We start from the raw sequence: 19,616 nt of genomic DNA, 5'->3' as shown, positions 1-19,616 counted from the left end.
CCTTCCCAGGCGTTTCGTAACCGAGTAAACTGAGAGCTGGGAACAGCCCTCTCTCTATTAAGTAGCCCGCGGCGCGGAGTCTCTCCCCACTCGGCGAAGGCGAGCCGCTCCAGACGCGTCCGCGCGCAGCCTGCCGCGCTCCCCGGAGCTCTCCGCTCGCCCCACCACGCCCGCCGCTCCTCCCGGATCGCGCCGCCGCCGCTGCCTGTACGCCCGCGGCCGCCAGGTGCTCCCGGGGCGCAGCGCCGATTGCCCGGGCAGGCGCGGGCCACGCCGTGCGCCGGCTTCCCCGAAGCTGGGACCCACTGTCGCCGCCGCTACCTCGGTCACCGCGCCCTCAGGTCGGCCGGGCTTCTAGCGTCCTATCCTCCCACCCCGTCCTCCGCGAAGGTAGTCGGGGAGTCTCGCTTGTATCCTGCACCTTGCCGGGAGCGCCTCCCACCCCCAAATTCCGGGCAAAGAGCGTTTGGATTTGTAAGAAGCGTGCGCCAGTAGAGAGGGATTTCGTGGTGGGCTTGCGTTTCGCGGGGGAGCAAGAAATGTGGCTTTTCTTGAGAGCCCACGCAGGGCGGCGGTGCGCGCCAAGCATCCCGTTGAGCAGTTCGGGTGGCGGGCAGTTTCATCCGCAGATGCTGTGGAGTTCGTGGCGGAGTTCGCGGGTTCCCTGGACATTCGGTCCTCACCCTCTCCAGCGGTGGCTCTGAGGGGCCCGGGAAGGCATTTCCGAGACCCCCGTGCGCACTTTGTATGGAAGGCGGGCCAGGCTGCGCGCCCGGGTGTGCGTCCCGGCGCCTTCCTCCGCTGCTTTTCAAGTACCTACAGGGTGGGTCAGAGCCGCCCTCGGGAACTCTCCTCGGCCGGCTTCTCCCAACTTAGTGAGAAAGTCCTTCTCAGACCTCCTCTGCGGGACCTCTGGGGAGCGCCAGTGCCGGAGAGCGCAGGGATTGCCGCCGAGGGGCGTCCTGGGCCCCTCCCGGAGCGGGGCCCGGGGAGCGGAAAAGGGACCCTGAATCGGCATCGTCAGAGGACCCTCCCGTAACCGGTTCGGGGCTCTCTGGGACTCCCCTCCCTCGCCTCCCACCTCAGACCGCTGAGGAGGATGCGAGGCAAGAAAGGAAAGGAGCGCCGAGCTCCTCCCTGGATGACTCGGGGACGTTCAGGTCCCGGTGGGTAGGCGAGAGAGCAGGGATCGCGCGGGGGCCCCGTGGGGAGGGGTCCTGTGGGAGTCTCTCTGTGTGCAATTTTCAAGTAAACTTGACTCGAAAGTTAAGAACCCGGCCTCTTCCCGCGGCGGGCAGGGAGGGGCGAGCCGGCTGAAGCGGACAGGTCTCCCCTAAGCCCCCTTCTCCTTCCCCGACTCATTTTCATTGATGGGGGTGAAGTGAGGGGAGTCCACGCTGCCACGTCGAGGCAGCCACTTCCAGACGTGTATGTCTGAGAATTCTCAATGGGCTGTTACTAGGCATTCCGATAAATGTTTTGGCTAAGAAAGAGAATTTCTGCTTTAAACGTATATGATCGGAATGCCGGGCGGGCTGGCGGGCTGGCGGGTATTCTGCGGCGAGGTGATTCATTTTTGCCTGTGAGCCAGGCCGTCGATAGGTGGCGCTCCAGGCCCAGGCAGCGGCGCGCCCATTCTGGTTTTTATTGAGGATTCAGCTGTGGCTTTTTTTTTTTTTTTTTTTTTTTTTTTTTTTTTTTTTTTTTTAATCTGCACACAGCTTTTCGGTGGATCGATTGTCAGCGTTTAACTTTTCGCGAGAATGGCTGCCAACTGCGTTGGAAATTATTATAGCAAAGCTAAGGCCAGATGCCGGGAACAATGGGCCAGTTTCACCTCTCGCTTTTCATGGGTGGAGAGGAGGGTTAGAAATGTCAAACAGTTGTTAATTAGGAAGAAAGATCTTGCTAGAGCCTGAGTGTAGCGCCAACGTCTTCATCTTGGCTTCATAAAAAGGAGCTCCGGGCGATTTGGCACGCCTGCTCATTAGACATTTAAAACACAATTTACACCCAGGCTGAGGGAAGCTGCCCGAATACCTTGTGCCAATACTTTGGAAAGACGTGGTTGGAGATTGTCAGCTTCCTTTCTCAGGGAGGGCTTGATCTTTGGCTCATTTTCCAATTCCAAAGCCGGACTATGCCCTTCCCCTTCCATTTTTCAGTGTGCCTCGCCTGCTGCCTTACAAAAATTTATGGACCCCACAGTCAAGTCTTTTTATGTTCACCACTGGCAACTTGCCCGTTCAGCTCATTGCCAGTAGCTTTTGTTTCTGGGTCAGACCCTAGCATATATTAGGCGATTCCATTCTGTTGACATGGATGAAGCACCTACTGTGTGTTGGGAAACCACGAAAGATGGGTGAAACTCTTTGTCTTTAAGGAATTAATACTTTAGTTACAGAATCAGAGTATATTCTGCTGTGGACATAATTGAAATTCTCCAGGACAAATGAATGCAGAATGCAAAGATTACTTACATGAATGAGACTTTTTCATTAAAAATGACTTGGGAGAACAGACAGAGGGGTGTTCTGCCTCTCCTATTGCCTTGTCTCTATTAAGTGTTTTGGAGTTGTTTTGTCCCCTCATCTCTGCTGAAGGATTTATCAGATGTGGAAACAGCACAGTTAGCAGGAGGTTCAGGTTTCCGCGGGGCCTGCCATCCTTCTGTATATTCCATTTCAGACCTTAAAGAGCTGCCTATTTGTAGGCAGAACAGAATGAAGAAAAAAAGAGTGTAAAGGAGCTTTATTATACTTTTCCAAATCACCCCGAGACCACTAAAGTACAGTTACCTAAAGAGTTCAGCAGTAAGGAAAAAGCAGCCAAATACAATCTCCAGCTGGAAGAGACATTTAGTTGAGTAAGGGATAGAGTGACTTCTGAATTAGCCATCACCCTGACAGGATGAAGTCATGTGGGGGCTGGCAATGCCCTCACCCAGGATGCAAAGCAGACCAGTGGCCAGGAACACAGGACCCTCTTTAAACATGAACTCCCTCTTGGTGCCCTGATTAAACTTCTGTAGCTGAGCTTGACTTCCACACATCCACAATGGGCCCATTATGTGCTGGCGTGGGCCCTGTGGTTATTAAGGCAAATGTGATCGGGTTCTGGAGTGGGTCCAGGCTACAGTTGTAACCTGGTTCCAGGCCTGCCCAGACCCGGTTCTCATGCGGTCACTGCTTCCTCCCGCAGATCCCTTCATGCGGCCCTGAGCTGGGAGACCAAGCATGCGGATCAGGCTTCCCCCAGCACTGGCCGCCCTGGGCGCGGCCCTGCTCCTGTCTTCCATTGAGGCAGAAGGTAAAAGACTCTTCCTTCCTCCTTCCTGAGTTGACACTGCAGAATTCGAGAAAGGAAAAAAGCCCACATTTTTTCTTGCCTCTAATGCTTGCTCTGTTTCCCCTGCACTTGGTGCTTTCTCCGGTGGTGGTTTCTCTCCTTCAGAGAATCACGCCCTTGTCCCGAGGTTTGTCCACTTTCCAGCTGTCAGCCAGCTCTTTCGTATTCTGCTTCATGCATTTCGTGCAGTGCTGTGTGGTCCTCTTTGTGCTTGTCTTTGCGGTGTGCTGTCCACACCGCCACCGCCACAGCCGCCTCCCGAGAGGACCAGCTGCCCAGGAGCGGGCACGGCTGCACCCGGCTCTACCAACAGGACGCCTCGTGGTGGTCGTACCCAGGAGCCCTGGCGCGCGGGCGGGCGCTCTCGCTTGGCTGGTAACCGCCAGGGTCGGGGCTGCGACTTGAGGGACCCCATGAAATAAAGGACTGCAACAGCGCTAGCTCTGCGCGTGTTTGTTTTGTGCGGGAGTGCAGTGCAGCCGAAGCGGCCGGGGGATGGGTGGCGAGCAGAGACCGAGGAGGATCCCAGGGTGCTCACGTGTCCGAGCGTCGCTGCCGCCCGGGTCTGACTCCCGCTGCTCCAAGACACGTGGCGCAGACCAATGCGGTTCAGACAGGTTGGGGCTGGGCCAAGGTTTCTAGCCCGGGAAGCTGTCGCGCGGCAGAGGAGCCGGGCGCCACTCCCAGCGCGCTTCCCTGGCTCCCTCCTTCTGAATGGAGCCGGGAGGCAGCCTGGGGCTGTGAGATGGGCTTGAAGAAACGCTCTGTGGGGGCCTTTGGAAAAGGAAGGGCTTCTGTTGTGTACACTTGGTGCCTCGATTTCTCAGTATGCAACCCATTTCTAGATCCAAGCATTAACCCCTTAGGGGCCTCTGTGTTTCTTCCTCAATTGTCACTGGAGACCCGAAAAACTAATTTTATTATTCTACAAGGTAAACCGGGGTGATGGCTAAAAGACATCCTTTTTTCCCCCAATAAGGAAATGCCCCTGTTGAAGTTAAGGAGAAATACTTCCGCATGGGGCAGTTATGCAAGTTCCAGGGGAAGATGTGCTTTTCTCGAAGTTGTTGCAAAAGTGGGGCTGTGTTGTGACAATATTGAGATTTTAAAAAAACTTTTACTTCAAGACTGCAGGTACAAAAATGAAATTTAGGAGAAGCAGAGAGTATCCAACATGTATGGAGTGTTTGGGAAAGTGACGGGCTCGCTGACTTTTCTCGACTGATTGTATTTTATGACTGTAAAGGCTTTTCAGAATGGCTTCTGTAAAGTAGCAGGCAAGGAAGCCTAGCTCTAATGATTTTTTTTTTTTAAGATTTATTTATCTATTTGAAAGACAGATTTACACAGAAAGGGAAAGACAGACAAAGAGATCTTCCATCTGCTGTTCATTCCCCAAATGGCCACAAGGGCTAGGGCTTGGAAGCCAGGAGCCTGGCACTCCATCCAGGTCTCCCAGGTAGGTGGCAGGGACCCAAACACTTGGTCTGTCTCCTGCTGGTTTCCCAGGTTCCTTAGCAGGGAGCTGGATTGGAAGTGGAGCACCTGGGACTCGAACTGGCACTCAGATGGAATGTTGGTGTTGCAGGTAGTAACTCAGGCTGGCCGACCTGTCACACCAGCCCTAAAATGATCTGTCTATGTCATTGTTGGGAAGAAATTTAATTTGAGGAACTTCTGGAAGCCCTAATAAGGATAAGTTTTAGATATATCACTGAAGTAGCCCATTTATTGCTCAAGCAAATAAATATTTGAAAAAGTTTTGAGAATTCTTAGGAAGAGAATTGGGTAAGAATTGAAATAAGTGGACAAAAATCAGTTCAGAATTGGATAATGATTGGTTAACAAAGTGCAGTTAAAAAGAATGTTTTACTATGTGTGTTTCCCATTATTTCCGTGTTACTTGTATTTATCTTTTAAATTTGTATTTATTCCCACTTGGTACAGTTTCGTCTTTTGCTTTCTTAAGCTGTCTTTTCCTGTCTTCCACCCCCTTCAGTCAGTACTTGAGAGTTCTATTTTAATGGGATTTCCCCCCTTTATTTTGGCCTTATTCTCCAGTTTGGCACTGTAGAAATTTTATTTGATCAAACATTATCATTTCAACATGTGTCTGCATAAAAATTACTAGCTATTTTACATTTTTGGTACTAAGTCTTTGGAATTGGGTGTGTATTTTATCCTTGCAGCACATTTTATTTTGAACTGGCCACATTTCAAGTGCTTGATAGTCACATGTGTCTGCTTGCTTCCGTGCTGGACAGCACAGCACAGCTGTGGTGTTAACTACCAATTAAGTGGCCCCAAGAGTCTTTTCTGGAGACAACAGGCTAGAAACTGAATTCCTTTGAAATATTAACATTGGGGGTGTTTCACAATTTCGGCTTCTTCACCTTTATTTGATATTATGCCATTTTGATCTCAGTCCTAAAGTAGTCATAGTTACTGTTCTTTTGCTTTCATGATTCATAATTTTACCCCTGTACTCATACTGTTTTCAGACCAATTTTTACTTACTTAAAATTTTATATGTTGAAAAACCAGTGCTTTTTTGATAGTAATTTAAAGATTTTGGCATTTGCATTTCTTTCTTTTTGTAGTGGTGCTATCTTTATCCTGTGTTTTTTCTTTGTCTACTTGTATGAGGAACTATATTTTCTATATTATGTTATCTTGTCTTATAGAAATAATGGTGAAAATTATTTTTTTTTTTTTGCCTGCAGTGTTTGTAATTGCTATCCACAGAATAGACATCAACTTCATAACTTGGCTAGTGCTTTGTATGACCTGGTGTGTGTGAATTACTTCTAGTTCATTAAGTATCATGTAGTTTGTTAATTATCCTTTACCAAACTTAGCACTGTGCCTTTAATGGTTAATGGCCAGCATTCCCTGAGAATTGGATACCTTTCTTTCTTTTTTTTTTTTTTTTTTTGACAGGCAGAGTGGATAATGAGAGAGAGAGACAGAGAGAAAGGTCTTCCTTTTTGCCGTTGGTTCACCCTCCAATGGCCGCTGTGGCCGGCGCATCGTGCTGATCCAAAGCCAGGAGCCAGGTGCTTCCTCCTGGTCTCCCATGCGGGTGCAGGGCCCAAGGACTTGGGGCATCCTCCACTGCCTTCCCCGGGCCACAGCAGAGAGCTGGCCTGGAAGAGGGGCAACTGGGATAGAATCTGGCGCCCCGACCAGGACTAGAACCCGGTGTGTCGGCGCAACAAGGCGGAGGATTAGCCTGTTAAGCCACAGTGCCGGCTGGATACCTTTCTAATTAATCTAAATTTCAGGTGAATATACATTTTGTGAAAAATAGTTCTGATTTTCATGTCTGATTTATAGCTTATAATATGTAATGAACAATGGAATAACAATTCATCAGTGAGTTGAGGCCATAAGTTTTTATTTTTTTAAGATTTATTTATTTATTTGATAGAGTTACAGAGAGTGAAGGAGAGACACAGAGAGAGAGAGATCTCTCACTGCCAATTCACTCCCTAGATGGCCCCAATGGCTGGTCCATGCTGAATCCAGGAACTTCATTTGTGTCTCTTATGGGGGTGGCAGGGGCCCTATACTCAGGCCATCTTCCATTACTTTTCCCAGGCCATCAGGGGAGCTGGATTAGAAGTGGAGCAGCCAGGACACAAAGGAACCAGTGCTCATATGGGTTGCTGGTGTCACAGGTGGCTTCTTAACCTGCTATGCCACAACACTGGCCCGAGGCCACAAGCTTTAATTGTTCTACGTCTTCGCTCAGAGGTGAATTAATATACAGTTCTATAATCCTATGTCTGATTTTCATTATAAAAATTTCAAACTAGTGGAAAATTTAGTGATAATTTAATTTTCTAGTTTTTCTTCAGTCTAACGCTCTCCCAACTGAGCTATTTTGGCTGCTTGTTAATTTTCTAGTTTTTCTAATGAGAGAGTGAGGCCCAGAGAAGCTGAACAATTTGGTAATCTAATATACTTACTGAAGGACACAGCACAGACAGGACCCAGGACTTCTAGTCGTTGTTTAGTGCTGGTTTGGCCACACTGTTCTTCCATTTTGTTTCACAGTTGGTCGACTCAGTCAATTTAATGAAAGAATACATTTTGTAATGTGTACAAAATAATATATTGCTTGTCTGAAATATTACATTTTTAATTGATTATTTTGGGTATCTTGTAAATCCAAATGAAATAACTTTCCATGACATGGCACAGATGATTACATTCATTTATACTAATGCTGCAAAAAAACCCCATAAATTAATACCTACTGAGTATAGAAAATTCATCATACTTTGCATACTTCTAAAACCTCCTTCCTCTGGGTATTATACTTTCAAGTGTTGTTATCTCAGATACCAGATTAAAGGTCTCATTAGTTCATCCAGATTATACTTTAGTAGTGGATTCTCACATTTGCTTTGTAAGTAACACATTATATACTCTTAATGAAAACTTATTGTTTTCCTTTTCATCCATTCTTCCTTCCATCCATCCTTCTGTTCATTCATCTCTGGCAAACTCATTCATATATGTGTGTGTGTGTGTGTGTGTGTGTGTGAAGATTTCACTTATTTATTTGAGAGGTAAAGGTACAGACAGAGAGTGGGAGAGACAGAGAGAGAGGTCTTCCATCCTGGTTCACTTCCCAGTGGCCACAACAGCCAGAGCTGGGCTGTTCCGAAACCAGGAGCCAGGAGCTTCCTCTGGGTCTCCCATGCAGGTACAGGGGCCCAAGCACTTGGACCATCTTTCAGTGCTTTCACAGACCATAGCAGGGAGCTGGAAAGGAAAAGGAGCAGCTGGGACTAGAACTGGTGTCCAAATGGGATGTTGGTGCCTCAGCTCATGATGGCACAGTGCCGGCCCCTCACTCATTCATATTACAGGCAACTGTATATAAATATTGGTTTCTAAGAGTTAATATTTGAAATATTTCTTTTTTCTTGCATTTAATCTAGTATAGTAGAAAGCTGTGTACTTTGGAGTCAAACTATGGGATCAAAATGTTGCTGCCAACTGTGTTTACCTCTCTGCAATTCACCAAGTCATTTATAAAGCAAGGATACTAAGGCCCACCACTGAGTTGTTATAAGAAAAAAGAGAGACAACATATAAAGAGACTAACTTTCATTTATTGTGTAGAAGACACTTAGCAAGTATTAGCTACTATTATTATTATTATTCCTACAATGTCCTAAATCTTGCCAATTTATGCCAAAAAATTTCAGCAAAATGAGGCTTTCCAAACATTATTAATAAAGATGAGATTAAATCACTATAGTTACACATACTTAAACTCTTAGTTTTTCACTGTCTGTATTCAGGTTTTTTGATGATCATTATTTATGTGTAATTTTAGTTCTATTTCTCTTGATTGAGATTCTTATTATATGAAACTATTATATTTGCAACTATAATCCATATGTAGCTAGTAATATTTTAAACATTCCAGCATCAGTGTTGTTTTAGGGAACACTAGACTCTGATGATGCAAGGGTGATTGTGGATTATTTTTATGTAGAAGAAAGTATTTTCATAATTAATAAAAATTATTTTTCTGCGGGTTTAAGTTGAATTGAGTCATACATTTACACCTACTTTGTTATTTTTTCATGAAACAAACATACAAATAGAATGGCAAGCTTGAGTTTTGTACCTGTGATAACACTGGCAGAAGAAAAGCGGAGTAGGCTCTCTGTTGTACACATGCTGGTCAGCCATTCTTCCCTACTTTTGATTTCCAAGCACCACATGTGGGTTTCTATGGACACCTTAAACTCCTCTGAAATGTTAAAGACTTTTCCCCACAGTCAATTTTTCAGTTTATCTGGAATCCTGGTCATTTGGATATCAACAAGGTGGGCTGCTGCTGCCCTCCAGCAGTTTTAACCTAATGTCTGCTGCTTCAGGTCAATTTCCTTCCAAGGTTGGTGGTACTGTTTTTCCATGTACTGATTTTTTAAAAGCATGCTCAGGCCAGTTGTGTCTGCCTTTGCATTAAATTTGTCCTGAGCCATTGCTATTGGAACAATATTTTATAATGATATTCTTAATACCTATTGTCCTATTAACATTTGTTGCATGCTTGTTTATACTAAGTGAGAACTACGGCTGAACTTTGCGATATAATTACAGACAGAAAAGTGTTGAATAATTAAACTATGCATGTGGATTAATAGTCTAATCTCACTGCCTGTGTATGGATAGTAAGAAAATAACATCCATTCCAGTCCTAGCATATCCAGTGAAAATACAAAGTCATCTCCTCCAGTTGGTAGCAGCAGTTCATTAAAGCAAATGTTTCCTTAATTTGTTTTATTTCCATTAAAATGTGCTATTAATATGATATAAACCCCTAACCCCAGTTAAGTTCGATGACTCATGTCTCAGAGCTACTACTGTATTTTAATTGACCTTTATAAAAATCTAAATGGAGATTGTAATCACTCAAAACAGATGCAAAAATTCTGACTCATAAGGTATACTTTTAAAAACATTTTAAGAAAAGTATGGATGAAAATCATCTTACTTTATTGACTTGCTTCACGAGTAATAATTTTAAATGCATTGACCATGCACTGACAGTGAGTCAGTCCCTGCTGCATGATGGGGCATGAACATTGTAGAGAGAATATCATTATAAAATATTTTGGAAACGTCTTTGTGTAATGACTATTGTACATGGAGGCTTTTGTTCATTGTGGGAAACTAAAAGCAAGTCAACATTCCATTGACACATGCATGATGCTGTACAGTTTTGTATGTAAACTATTCCTTTCTGTACTATGCAGTTATTCGTGTCATTGGCTTCTTCAAGTTTTTATGCACAGTCATGTCTTCAGATTGCTCATCCTTCTTCACTGTTTCTTTAAGTTCTGTAAATAAATGTCCATAGATAAACATTGATGTTGTCTTTTCATAATTAACCATTGTTTTGTAAAGGACCATACTGGCATTTTAGTTTAAAATGCCGTTTCTAGTATGGAGTATACCTGCTGCAGAGGAAAAAAAACAGTGTTAGTTTACACCTTGGAAACATACAGCAAGTTGGTGTAAACAGGCAGAATATTAGTTTTATAAACATCTGTTTATCACTGTATATATATATATATATCTTATAAATAATTGACATTTATTATTTTTGAATATTTATATGAATGTGAATATACATTTAAATATATATCTCCTCGTGAGACATGATTAAGTTTCCCATGATTCCTCCTTTTCATTAAAATGCATTTTTTCATCTCTGCCACAGATTGAGATTTATCAAAAAAAACCACAAAACAATAGCAGGCAACAATGCAGAGAATGAACCAAAACACCATTAATTCTTTTCCCATTATGGAAAAAAGTATTATGTCAAAATGTTCTAAATTAACTTCTATGATTGTAAGCAGGTTGTGATTTGGCATGCTTGTTCAAAATGCATTCAGCATGTATTGGAATTCCTTTAATTGTTACGTGAATTGTTTGCATATGTGGTTATTATATGTGATCTCATTTACTTGTATGTACTTGTATCCAAATATGTTTCTATTATGCTTGATTTTGCTGGCCATTCTTGAATGACCTAGCAACTCAAGAATCAAAAGTGTTTTGTGCTGTCTTCTGTAATATGTATACTCTCTGATGTTTTGTCATATCTTGTCAGCTTTTAATTTTATTCTTATCCAACAAGTTATCTTTTATATTTGTTGGAAACAAATTTATGCAAAGACAATTTTAGTAAGCTTTGCTCATCACAATTCATTAATTAAATTAGCCATTTTGTAACATCGGAAGATGTAACTAATGTTTACTCTCTCTTTTGCAGTTGACCCACCTTCAGACTTGAATTTTAAAATTATAGATGAAAATACTGTGCATATGTCATGGGCAAGACCAGCTGATCCAATTGTGGGTTACAGAATAACAGTGGACCCTACAACAGGTGAGTTTTGAGATGTTGAGGTTTCAGGACAAAGACATAAAAAATGATATAATTCTGTCTCCTCCTTCTCTTTCCATTTCATTGTGAAGAAGCTTAGGTTTAGAAAGCCTGAAGGAGTTGGTGGATTCAGGTCTCTAGATTTCTGGGTTGGTACCCCTGTTATATTTTTATGGTGCTGACCTTTTATTAACATGGTTTTTGTTTTTGTTTTTTGCTATGTGAAGCTGTTATTGAAGATGGATTTTTAACTTTTTTTAAACCGGATCATAATATTGTTAGTAATCATTGATTTTATAAAATAAAAGTGTAATTTCTTGGCATTCTTCTTCAATTACCTAATCTTTTTAACTTTTGAAGTGTCAAGTGATGACGGAGTTATTACACTGACTCAGGGCCTACAAATTTCAGTACTCAGAAAGCATTATTCTGGGATTCTGTGAGTGACCACAAAAGTTTACTTTGGCGAGGTAAATTCCTTAGACCATAGGCTGAATCCTTGGAAAATAGAACAAAATGAAACAAAAATTGGTTTTTGTTGTGCTCAAGCATTATCTTTAGTGTTGCTCTAGTGAGGAGAATCAGTCTCCTTTGGTTAACTTTTAGTTCTAAAGTGTAATGAGAAAATAACCATTTCACTAACCCTGGCCAAGTGGTAGGAAGAAGTCTTAGGCTGGTTGACAGTAGGGATGCATGATGTCAACATATCACTAGAGCTGTGTTTGCTTATCTTATGGCTCTCAAAAAATACTAATGATTTTAAATGCTGATTTATCAGGGAACTTTAAAAAATATGTGATCTGAAAACTTGAAAAAGGGACAAAAATTTACTTTTGCTTCTTTGAATCTTTTTTCTCTTAATACATTTGCTATTAACTAATTCATTCATTGCAAAGCAGAAAAACAGTTCAAATAGAGCCCACCCAATTTCTAGTTATTAGAAATTACTGACTCCCAACATTCTCAAAATTGGCATTAGGAGTACCCAACCCAGGAGAGCCCTAGTGTCTTCTTGTCCCTTGGGAGATCTTCATTGGTTTTGTATATTCCACATGTTAAGTTAAGAGCTGTCTCAGAGTTCTTCTCTGCCTATTACTTTTCCTAATTATTTATGTTTTGGTGAAAATTCAGTGTAATTCAAAATATTAATAGGCACTTAGTCCCTAGGAACTATTATTTCCTGATCAAATTTAGAATGAGTAGAATTGTTACCATTTAAGTAAGCAGTAAGCTGTACCTTGAAAATTTTGTTACCCAGTTCAGTCAATTCAGAGGACAATGGTTACCCATTCAGGCATGCATCCATTTGCATATGGAAGATGCATTTCTTCCTAAAAAAGTTATTTCCCACTAGGGGTTAATTTTAACCTATGGGTTTTGTTTTCCTTGAGTTTGTCTTCATTCCTTCTCTTTCTCTCTCTGCTTTCCTCCAATTATCTTTATTTATACATATATATATATATATATATATATATATTTGGATAATTCAAAGTTCCTTTCTGCTCTATATATCTTTTGTGAACATTTTGTTATTTACCATTAGTCTCTAAAATCAATGAGTTTTAGTCTGATACTCTCATATATTTAATCCAGAGGGATCCTGAGCCCTCAAGCAAGTATTGAATATGATTGTAATAAAAAACAACAATGCTAGTCCACTTATTGAATTTCTGGAACTCAGAATGTTAGTTTTGGAAGACAGCAGAAAATAATATTTGAATGTCTTGAAAAAATGTATGTGTTGGATTTTTTAAGATTTTGAGTACATTTGGGAACTACTGTGTTTTGTGTTATGTTTTACATTAAAAAGTTATGCTGCATTTATATTTTTTCCTTATTGTATTTCCAGATGGGCCCACTAAAGAATTTACCCTTGCAGCTAGTACCACTGAAACTTTATTATCAGATCTTATACCTGAAATAGAGTATGTGGTGACAATAACTTCATATGATGAAGTGGAAGAAAGTGTGCCAGTTATAGGCCAACTAACAAGTAAGCACACATAAAAATTCAAGTACTTTTATGTTTTTTATTTTGCAGAAAAAGTCTTGAAATTCAGATTTGATCTTTTATTACACAAAGTTAATTTATATCAGTGCTAACTATTCTTTCTATAATCCTATTTTTTTGGCAGATATGAATAATTCATTCCTGATTTATAACCCTAGTTTCTGGAAGCAGCAGGAATGTTATGAGTGAAAAGTATTAAAAACATTAAACTCTGCCAGGCAACAATGTCAATGTCTTTTTAAAATATCTCTGAAATCTCACTGAAAATAATATATTTGCAAGAAAATGCTTTTTGGGCACTGTTTTCTGACCAGCTGGGCATTACCATATATTTGGAAGGCAATAGCTAAAACAACATGCTTGAATTTATTCTCTTTTAATGAAATATTTGAGTTCATTTCCTTTTGTAATAATAAGGTTTTGATTCAGTTCAAACAGGTGATCCGACAAAGGCAGGGGAGAAGAAACCTGGAAAAACAGAGATACAAAGTGAGTGTTTCCCTTGGATTTGTAGAAGTCACGAATATAGTACAGATAGTCTGATTAAATATATAAATCGATCTATTCCTTTGTTGATTTCTATAAGCTTTATCTGGAAGGTACACAGACAATATAACAGTAATGTATAAGCAAGTGGGTATATACCTGTTAGGACTTTCTAAGTTTTCATTCTGTTTACTTGATATTCCTCTTAATGGGACTGTTTTGAATTTGCATGTGTTCAAACTTCTGTTGGAATTTCATAGGAAGTGAAAAACAAAGCTTCTCCTTGGACTCAACCCATTTCTCAAAGACAAACTGGTAGAAATACGTGGCTCTTAGGGATATATGAGAGATATGGGAGTGGAACATGAGAGAGAATACCTCAGCTAGTGTTTGAAGCAATACAACTGCCATGAAAGTGCCTGAGTCTAGGTGTCTGTTAAGCTCATCTCCAGAGTGTTTACATGGCCTTGCTTGGCAGTTACAACCTTTTCCAGAGTCTCTGTAAGACATCTCTGACAAATTGGTGCATTTGTAATCAGATGAAAGCAATTTTATTTAGACTAGGATTTGCAGTTTAGCCTCCTTTTGTCTTTTATACTGCTTTGTCTGACTTACTGGGATGGCCCTTAAGGGGTTTCTTGGACTTCTGATTTTCCACCTTGTAAAACTTGGATTTATGACCCAGAAATACAATAAAAAGATTATAAACACGAAGCCTCCTTTATCTGCAGATTTTCCCTCCAGATCACTGTTTTTTATTCTTTCACATGTCTAATAATCTGCAATGAAGTTTATGCTATGCAGTTGCAGTGCAAATATTTTCTCCAAACATCAATATTTATTCTAAATCAAAGCATTATGCCAAATATGGACTTTTTAATAGATTTAAATTGACCTATTAAATAGTGTGCAAAAAACATTTAAGCGTGCAACTTGTGTTTGGTTTGCAAGATTTTCCAAGACCCTTTACTTCTCCTAGCCAAATATTTTTATTTATTATTTACCAAATGATTTTGAGGACAAAAATATCTTTAGAAAATTACTCAGTATTTTTTTTTTTTTTTGGACAGGCAGAGTGGATAGTGAGAGAGAGAGACAGAGAGAAAGGTCTTCCTTTTGCCGTTGGTTAACCCTCCAATGGCTGCCATGGCCGGTGCATCGTGCTGATCCAAAGCCAGGAGCCAGGTGCTTCTCCTGGTCTCCCATGCGGGTGCAGGGCCCAAGCACTTGGGCCATCCTCCATTGCCTTCCCAGGCCATAGCAGAGAGCTGGCCTGGAAGAGGGGCAACTGGGATAGAATCCGGCGCCCCAACCGGGACTAGAACCCGGTGTGCTGGCGCCGCAAGGCGGAGGATTAGCCTGTTAAGCCATGGCGCCGGCCAAAAATTACTCAGTATTGCCTAAAAATATAAATTTTCATGAAAACCAACCTGATACCCTCCATCACAGAGAGAAAAAAAAATAATACATTCAGTTATGAAAGCCTATCTTGTAGTTTACTAATCTAAGGATACCACTGGAATTTTTTACTTTTGAATTAAAACAGTTATCTCTGTTTATTTAGTAAAAGTACATTTTAGTTGTCAAATTTGAATGCATTGATAATCAGGACAAGATATTTGTGCTGCATCCTGTTATGCTTGTTACCTCTGTTCTACCACATTAACTCTGTAGACTAAACCCAATACAAACCTTAATTATATTGAAAAATTCAGAAGAATATTTAAAAATTTGTTCTGTTCTTCAACTCAACTGCATTTGTTTGAATAGTACTGCTATTATTTTGCATTTATTTGTTTTTAAATACCCAGGAATGAAAACATTTTGCTTAATTTCTTTTGAATGTCTCCAAGATGCTTTATATAATTTGTATTTGAAAAGGTAAGTGAGGATATAGTTTATAAAAAGGGTAGATTGAAAGCACAAATATGTGGATTATATGCTACTATAGAGCAGATTGTATTTCTATGTATCTCATCTTGTGTAATGTTCTATATAGCAGCTTAAAGATTGATAAAGGTACTCAAAATGTTTCTATGTGTGTTACAGAATTTTATATTCTTTTATGCATGTGGTTGAAGAACAATGGGTGAATATGTTCTAATGAACAGAATGATTTAAAGAGTCAACAATTTTGTAGTGTTAGCTGGTATGTCTTGATGATGGATTGATTTAATAATATATCATTAAAAACACATCAAATGTATTTCAGAATGCTCCGTTAGTGCCTGGACTGATTTAGTTTTCCTTGTGGATGGCTCATGGAGTGTGGGAAGAAATAATTTCAAGTATATCTTAGACTTTATTGCTGCTCTTGTGTCTGCTTTTGACATTGGGGAAGAAAAGACAAGGGTTGGAGTTGTTCAGTACAGCTCCGATACCAGAACTGAATTTAATTTAAACCAGTACTACCAAAGGGATGAACTTCTTGCTGCAATTAAAAGAATTCCATATAAAGGTGGCAACACAATGACAGGTATATTTTTCAGACTTTGTTATTGTTTAAAATAATTTAAATGTCTATTTAAGAAAGGAATTTAAGCATTGGACAGTTATCATACATTAAATAATTTTGAAATTAATCACATAATTTTTTGACTTTGGCAACCTTGTATATTCCAGAGTGAATGAACACATTCCTTTTTCTGTTAGGGGATGCCATTGATTACTTAGTCAAAAACACTTTCTTGGAGTCTGCTGGAGCAAGAGTTGGCTTTCCTAAAGTGGCAATTATAATTACGGATGGCAAATCTCAAGATGAGGTGGAAATTCCAGCAAGAGAGCTTCGTAATATTGGAGTTGAAGTTTTCTCATTGGGTAGGTTAAGTTTAGTTAATTATTTTCATTTTATAACTGCTTGTTTACAGCCCTTGTCTATATTCCTGTGCTATGGTCTTTTTGTTTGTTAAATTCTTTATTTAGTGGGGTATTTAGCCTTTGACTATCATGTAAATGAAAAATATGTTATCTTGAAAATGAAAATCAAGGGAAAATAAATTAATGAACATTAAAAAAAGAACTATTTCAATGAACTTACTGCTTGGGAGATGAAGGACTAAATCCTCAAGGAAGGATTGTGATTAGAAGCATTCCCTGCATTTTATGATGTCATATTATGCCAAAGTATCTTTGACTGAACTTTCTTCTTACCTATTTCCCTCATGTTACCCCCTCCGCAAGTGCATTAAGTGAAGTGGTATTCATATTCTGTGCCAGTTTTCTACTTTCCAAAGTATACTGGGCCAAAGATTCTAATAAAGATCCTCCTTGTATTATCATTAAGTGTTTTTTTTTGTGTGTTTCCTATATTATGTAATACTTGAAGAATTCAGAGGGCTCCAGTTCATTCAGGACTCTGGAAGAAAAAAGTATTATCTTTACAGATGGCAGAGACAAATGATGGCATGGTTCAGATGAGAGCCCACTCTGTTTTACTAACCACTCATTTTCCTCTTTGGCTGGCCACTTTATGTGGAATTATAAAATGCTTTTGTCATCTGAGCAGTTGCACATTCATAATGAAGCAAAAAAGAATTCTGATGACTTAATAAGGATTTGAAAATGTCTTCAGTTGTGAGAGTAGGAAAGCAAAGAACTTCTTCAATTTGGCACTTTTCCCAATTCAAAAAATCCTTGTCCTTTCGTTTTTAAGGTATTAAAGCTGCAGATGCAAAAGAACTCAAACAAATTGCCTCCACACCTTCCCTGAACCATGTTTTCAATGTGGCCAATTTTGATGCAATTGTGGATATTCAGAATGAGATCATCTCCCAGGTGTGCTCAGGTGTTGATGAACAACTTGGTGAATTGGTTAGTGGAGAAGAAGGTGAGTGGATTGTTTGTTGAGTGTTCCCTTTGTGTTAGCATTTTCCATCATCGATAGCTTTATGAGCATCCTAAAATATACTCACATATACCACTCAGTGATTCTCTGTGTACTCCATTTGTATTGTTTTTCAGTAACTCAAGTTGTTGTTTCCATTTTATCTTCCCTTTCTAACCAGTGAAACTTTTGATAAAAACATTTTTTCATTGTAAAGTTCTTAGCATTGTTTTTAGAAAAGAAGTTTTGATTTTTTATTTCCTTTAAAGCCTTTTTAATTTTTTTTTTTTGTTTAAAAAGCAGAGAGAGGGAGAGAGGAAGAGAAAGAGAGGGAGAGTAAGAGTAAGAGGGAGAGATAGGGAGAAAGCGGGAGAGAGAGCGAGATCTCCTATCCACTGGCCCACTTCCTAATTGCTAGTCAGGGCTTCACCAGGTAGAAGCAGGGAGTATGGAAATCAACCCATGTCTTCCATATGGGTGTCAAGGGCCCAAACATTTGAACCATTACCTGCTTCCCCAAGGTGTGCATGAGCAGGAAGCTGGAACTGGGAAAGGAGCCTGTACTTGAGACTAGCCACTCCAATATGGGAATCAGGTGTCCCAAACAGCATCTTAACTTCTGCATCAAATGCCTAAGACTTAAAGCAACTTAACTTAAAGACTCTTTTGCATACAATAAGCATCTGTCCATAATTACCCTCTTCTGGTACTTGCTTTAATTACTCTGCACTCTGATTTAAACAGTGTCTGGCTGGAAAGACATTTGTTTTAGTATTCTACAACTTAAAGTAATAACACTTTTTTATTAACTGGCTAAGGACAAAGATTTTCCATTATTGCACTCTGTGCAGTGTTTTCAAAGCATTTAAGGATATTCCAAGGACCAGCCAGTTTGATCTTCCTACATCTGGAAAATTTTCCCATTTATAGCAGTTACTACTTCTAAATACACAGAGGGAAAGAAAAGGCATTTCAAAAGACTTTTCATAAGTATCCTTTTGAAGATTCAAAGTCACAATTCAAAGCCTTTCTGTTTTTCCATGATTGCTGTACTTTAAGCCTTAGAATCAACACGTGATTAAAGTAAGTTCTAAATAGCTGCATCTTCAGTCATATAAGCCTTTTAATCTCCATATCCTTCGTGTTTTGGCAATGCTCATTGGCTTTAATTCTGTCTCATAACTTCTCATTACTTCATGGGCTCCAAATCTTTTTATTTTACTGCCTAATGTCTGACTTTTATTTTGCTCAGAATTATAAAATTCATCTCTCTCACCTCTGCTTTTCCTTGATTACCTCTCTTATCAATCTCTTAGAGCACCCTAATTCTTCACTGTGTACATGCAAGGGGAGAGCAAACCTTGTTCTACCACTGTTTGAATTCTCTGGGTAGGGGAAACATAGCTGCATCACAATTGTTCACATTTTTCCTGAGTATTCTCTCTTCCATTGCCATTAGTCTGAGGCTTTTGTTCTCTGACTTGTGTGTCTGTATCACTCAAGAGGTTTGGCTGCCCTCCCACTACTTCTCACTTAAGCATCACTTTTATGTGCAACATCTGATTGTCTTTTGAGGTGGTGATGAGTAAGCATCTCCCTTTTGTTCCACCTGCGTCTTGTCTTGCAGGCTGATTTGTAAAATACTAGAATTATATCTTCTGGATAGTTGATTCCATTGACCAATCTAGAATTTTGAAGATTTGTCTGAAATATATTAAAATAGTTTATATTAATTATTCAGTGCGTCACTATGTTTGACACTGAGGATCAGGGTTTTTTAGATTATCAACATTTATGTATCAATAAATGTGTTATAAACTGTTGTTTCACCTGTGGTGCCACTGTGACCATGTTGAGGCTTTTTTTTTTTTTACCCTGAAGTGGGAATAAAATTGTTTAAAATTAAAATAATCTGACACAGCCGGCGCCGCTGCTCACTAGGCTAATCCTCCGCCTTGCGGCGCCGGCACACCGGGTTCTAGTCCCGGTCGGGGCACCGGATTCTGTCCCGGTTGCCCCTCTTC

General features: G+C 40.4%; 1 protein-coding gene across 3 annotated transcripts in view; it reads left to right on the top strand.

Annotated features, from left to right (window-relative positions):
* The first annotated feature begins 236 nt into the window (after positions 1-236).
* The window catches only part of COL12A1 (collagen type XII alpha 1 chain), a 125,458-nt gene continuing 106,078 nt past the window's right edge, over positions 237-19,616 (top strand). For all 3 annotated transcript variants that reach the window (XM_062186369.1, XM_062186368.1, XM_062186371.1), the window contains exons 1-8: positions 237-341; positions 3,202-3,309; positions 11,159-11,275; positions 13,122-13,265; positions 13,713-13,772; positions 15,982-16,245; positions 16,422-16,586; positions 17,422-17,595. In XM_062186369.1, coding sequence (XP_062042353.1) covers positions 3,237-3,309; positions 11,159-11,275; positions 13,122-13,265; positions 13,713-13,772; positions 15,982-16,245; positions 16,422-16,586; positions 17,422-17,595 — 997 coding nt within the window. In that variant the 5' untranslated portion in view covers positions 237-341; positions 3,202-3,236. The remainder of the gene's footprint in view (positions 342-3,201; positions 3,310-11,158; positions 11,276-13,121; positions 13,266-13,712; positions 13,773-15,981; positions 16,246-16,421; positions 16,587-17,421; positions 17,596-19,616) is intronic.

Source organism: Lepus europaeus, chromosome 3, assembly GCF_033115175.1.
Source record: "Lepus europaeus isolate LE1 chromosome 3, mLepTim1.pri, whole genome shotgun sequence".
Lineage (NCBI taxonomy): Eukaryota > Metazoa > Chordata > Mammalia > Lagomorpha > Leporidae > Lepus > Lepus europaeus.
This window is presented reverse-complemented; position numbering and strand designations above follow the sequence as displayed.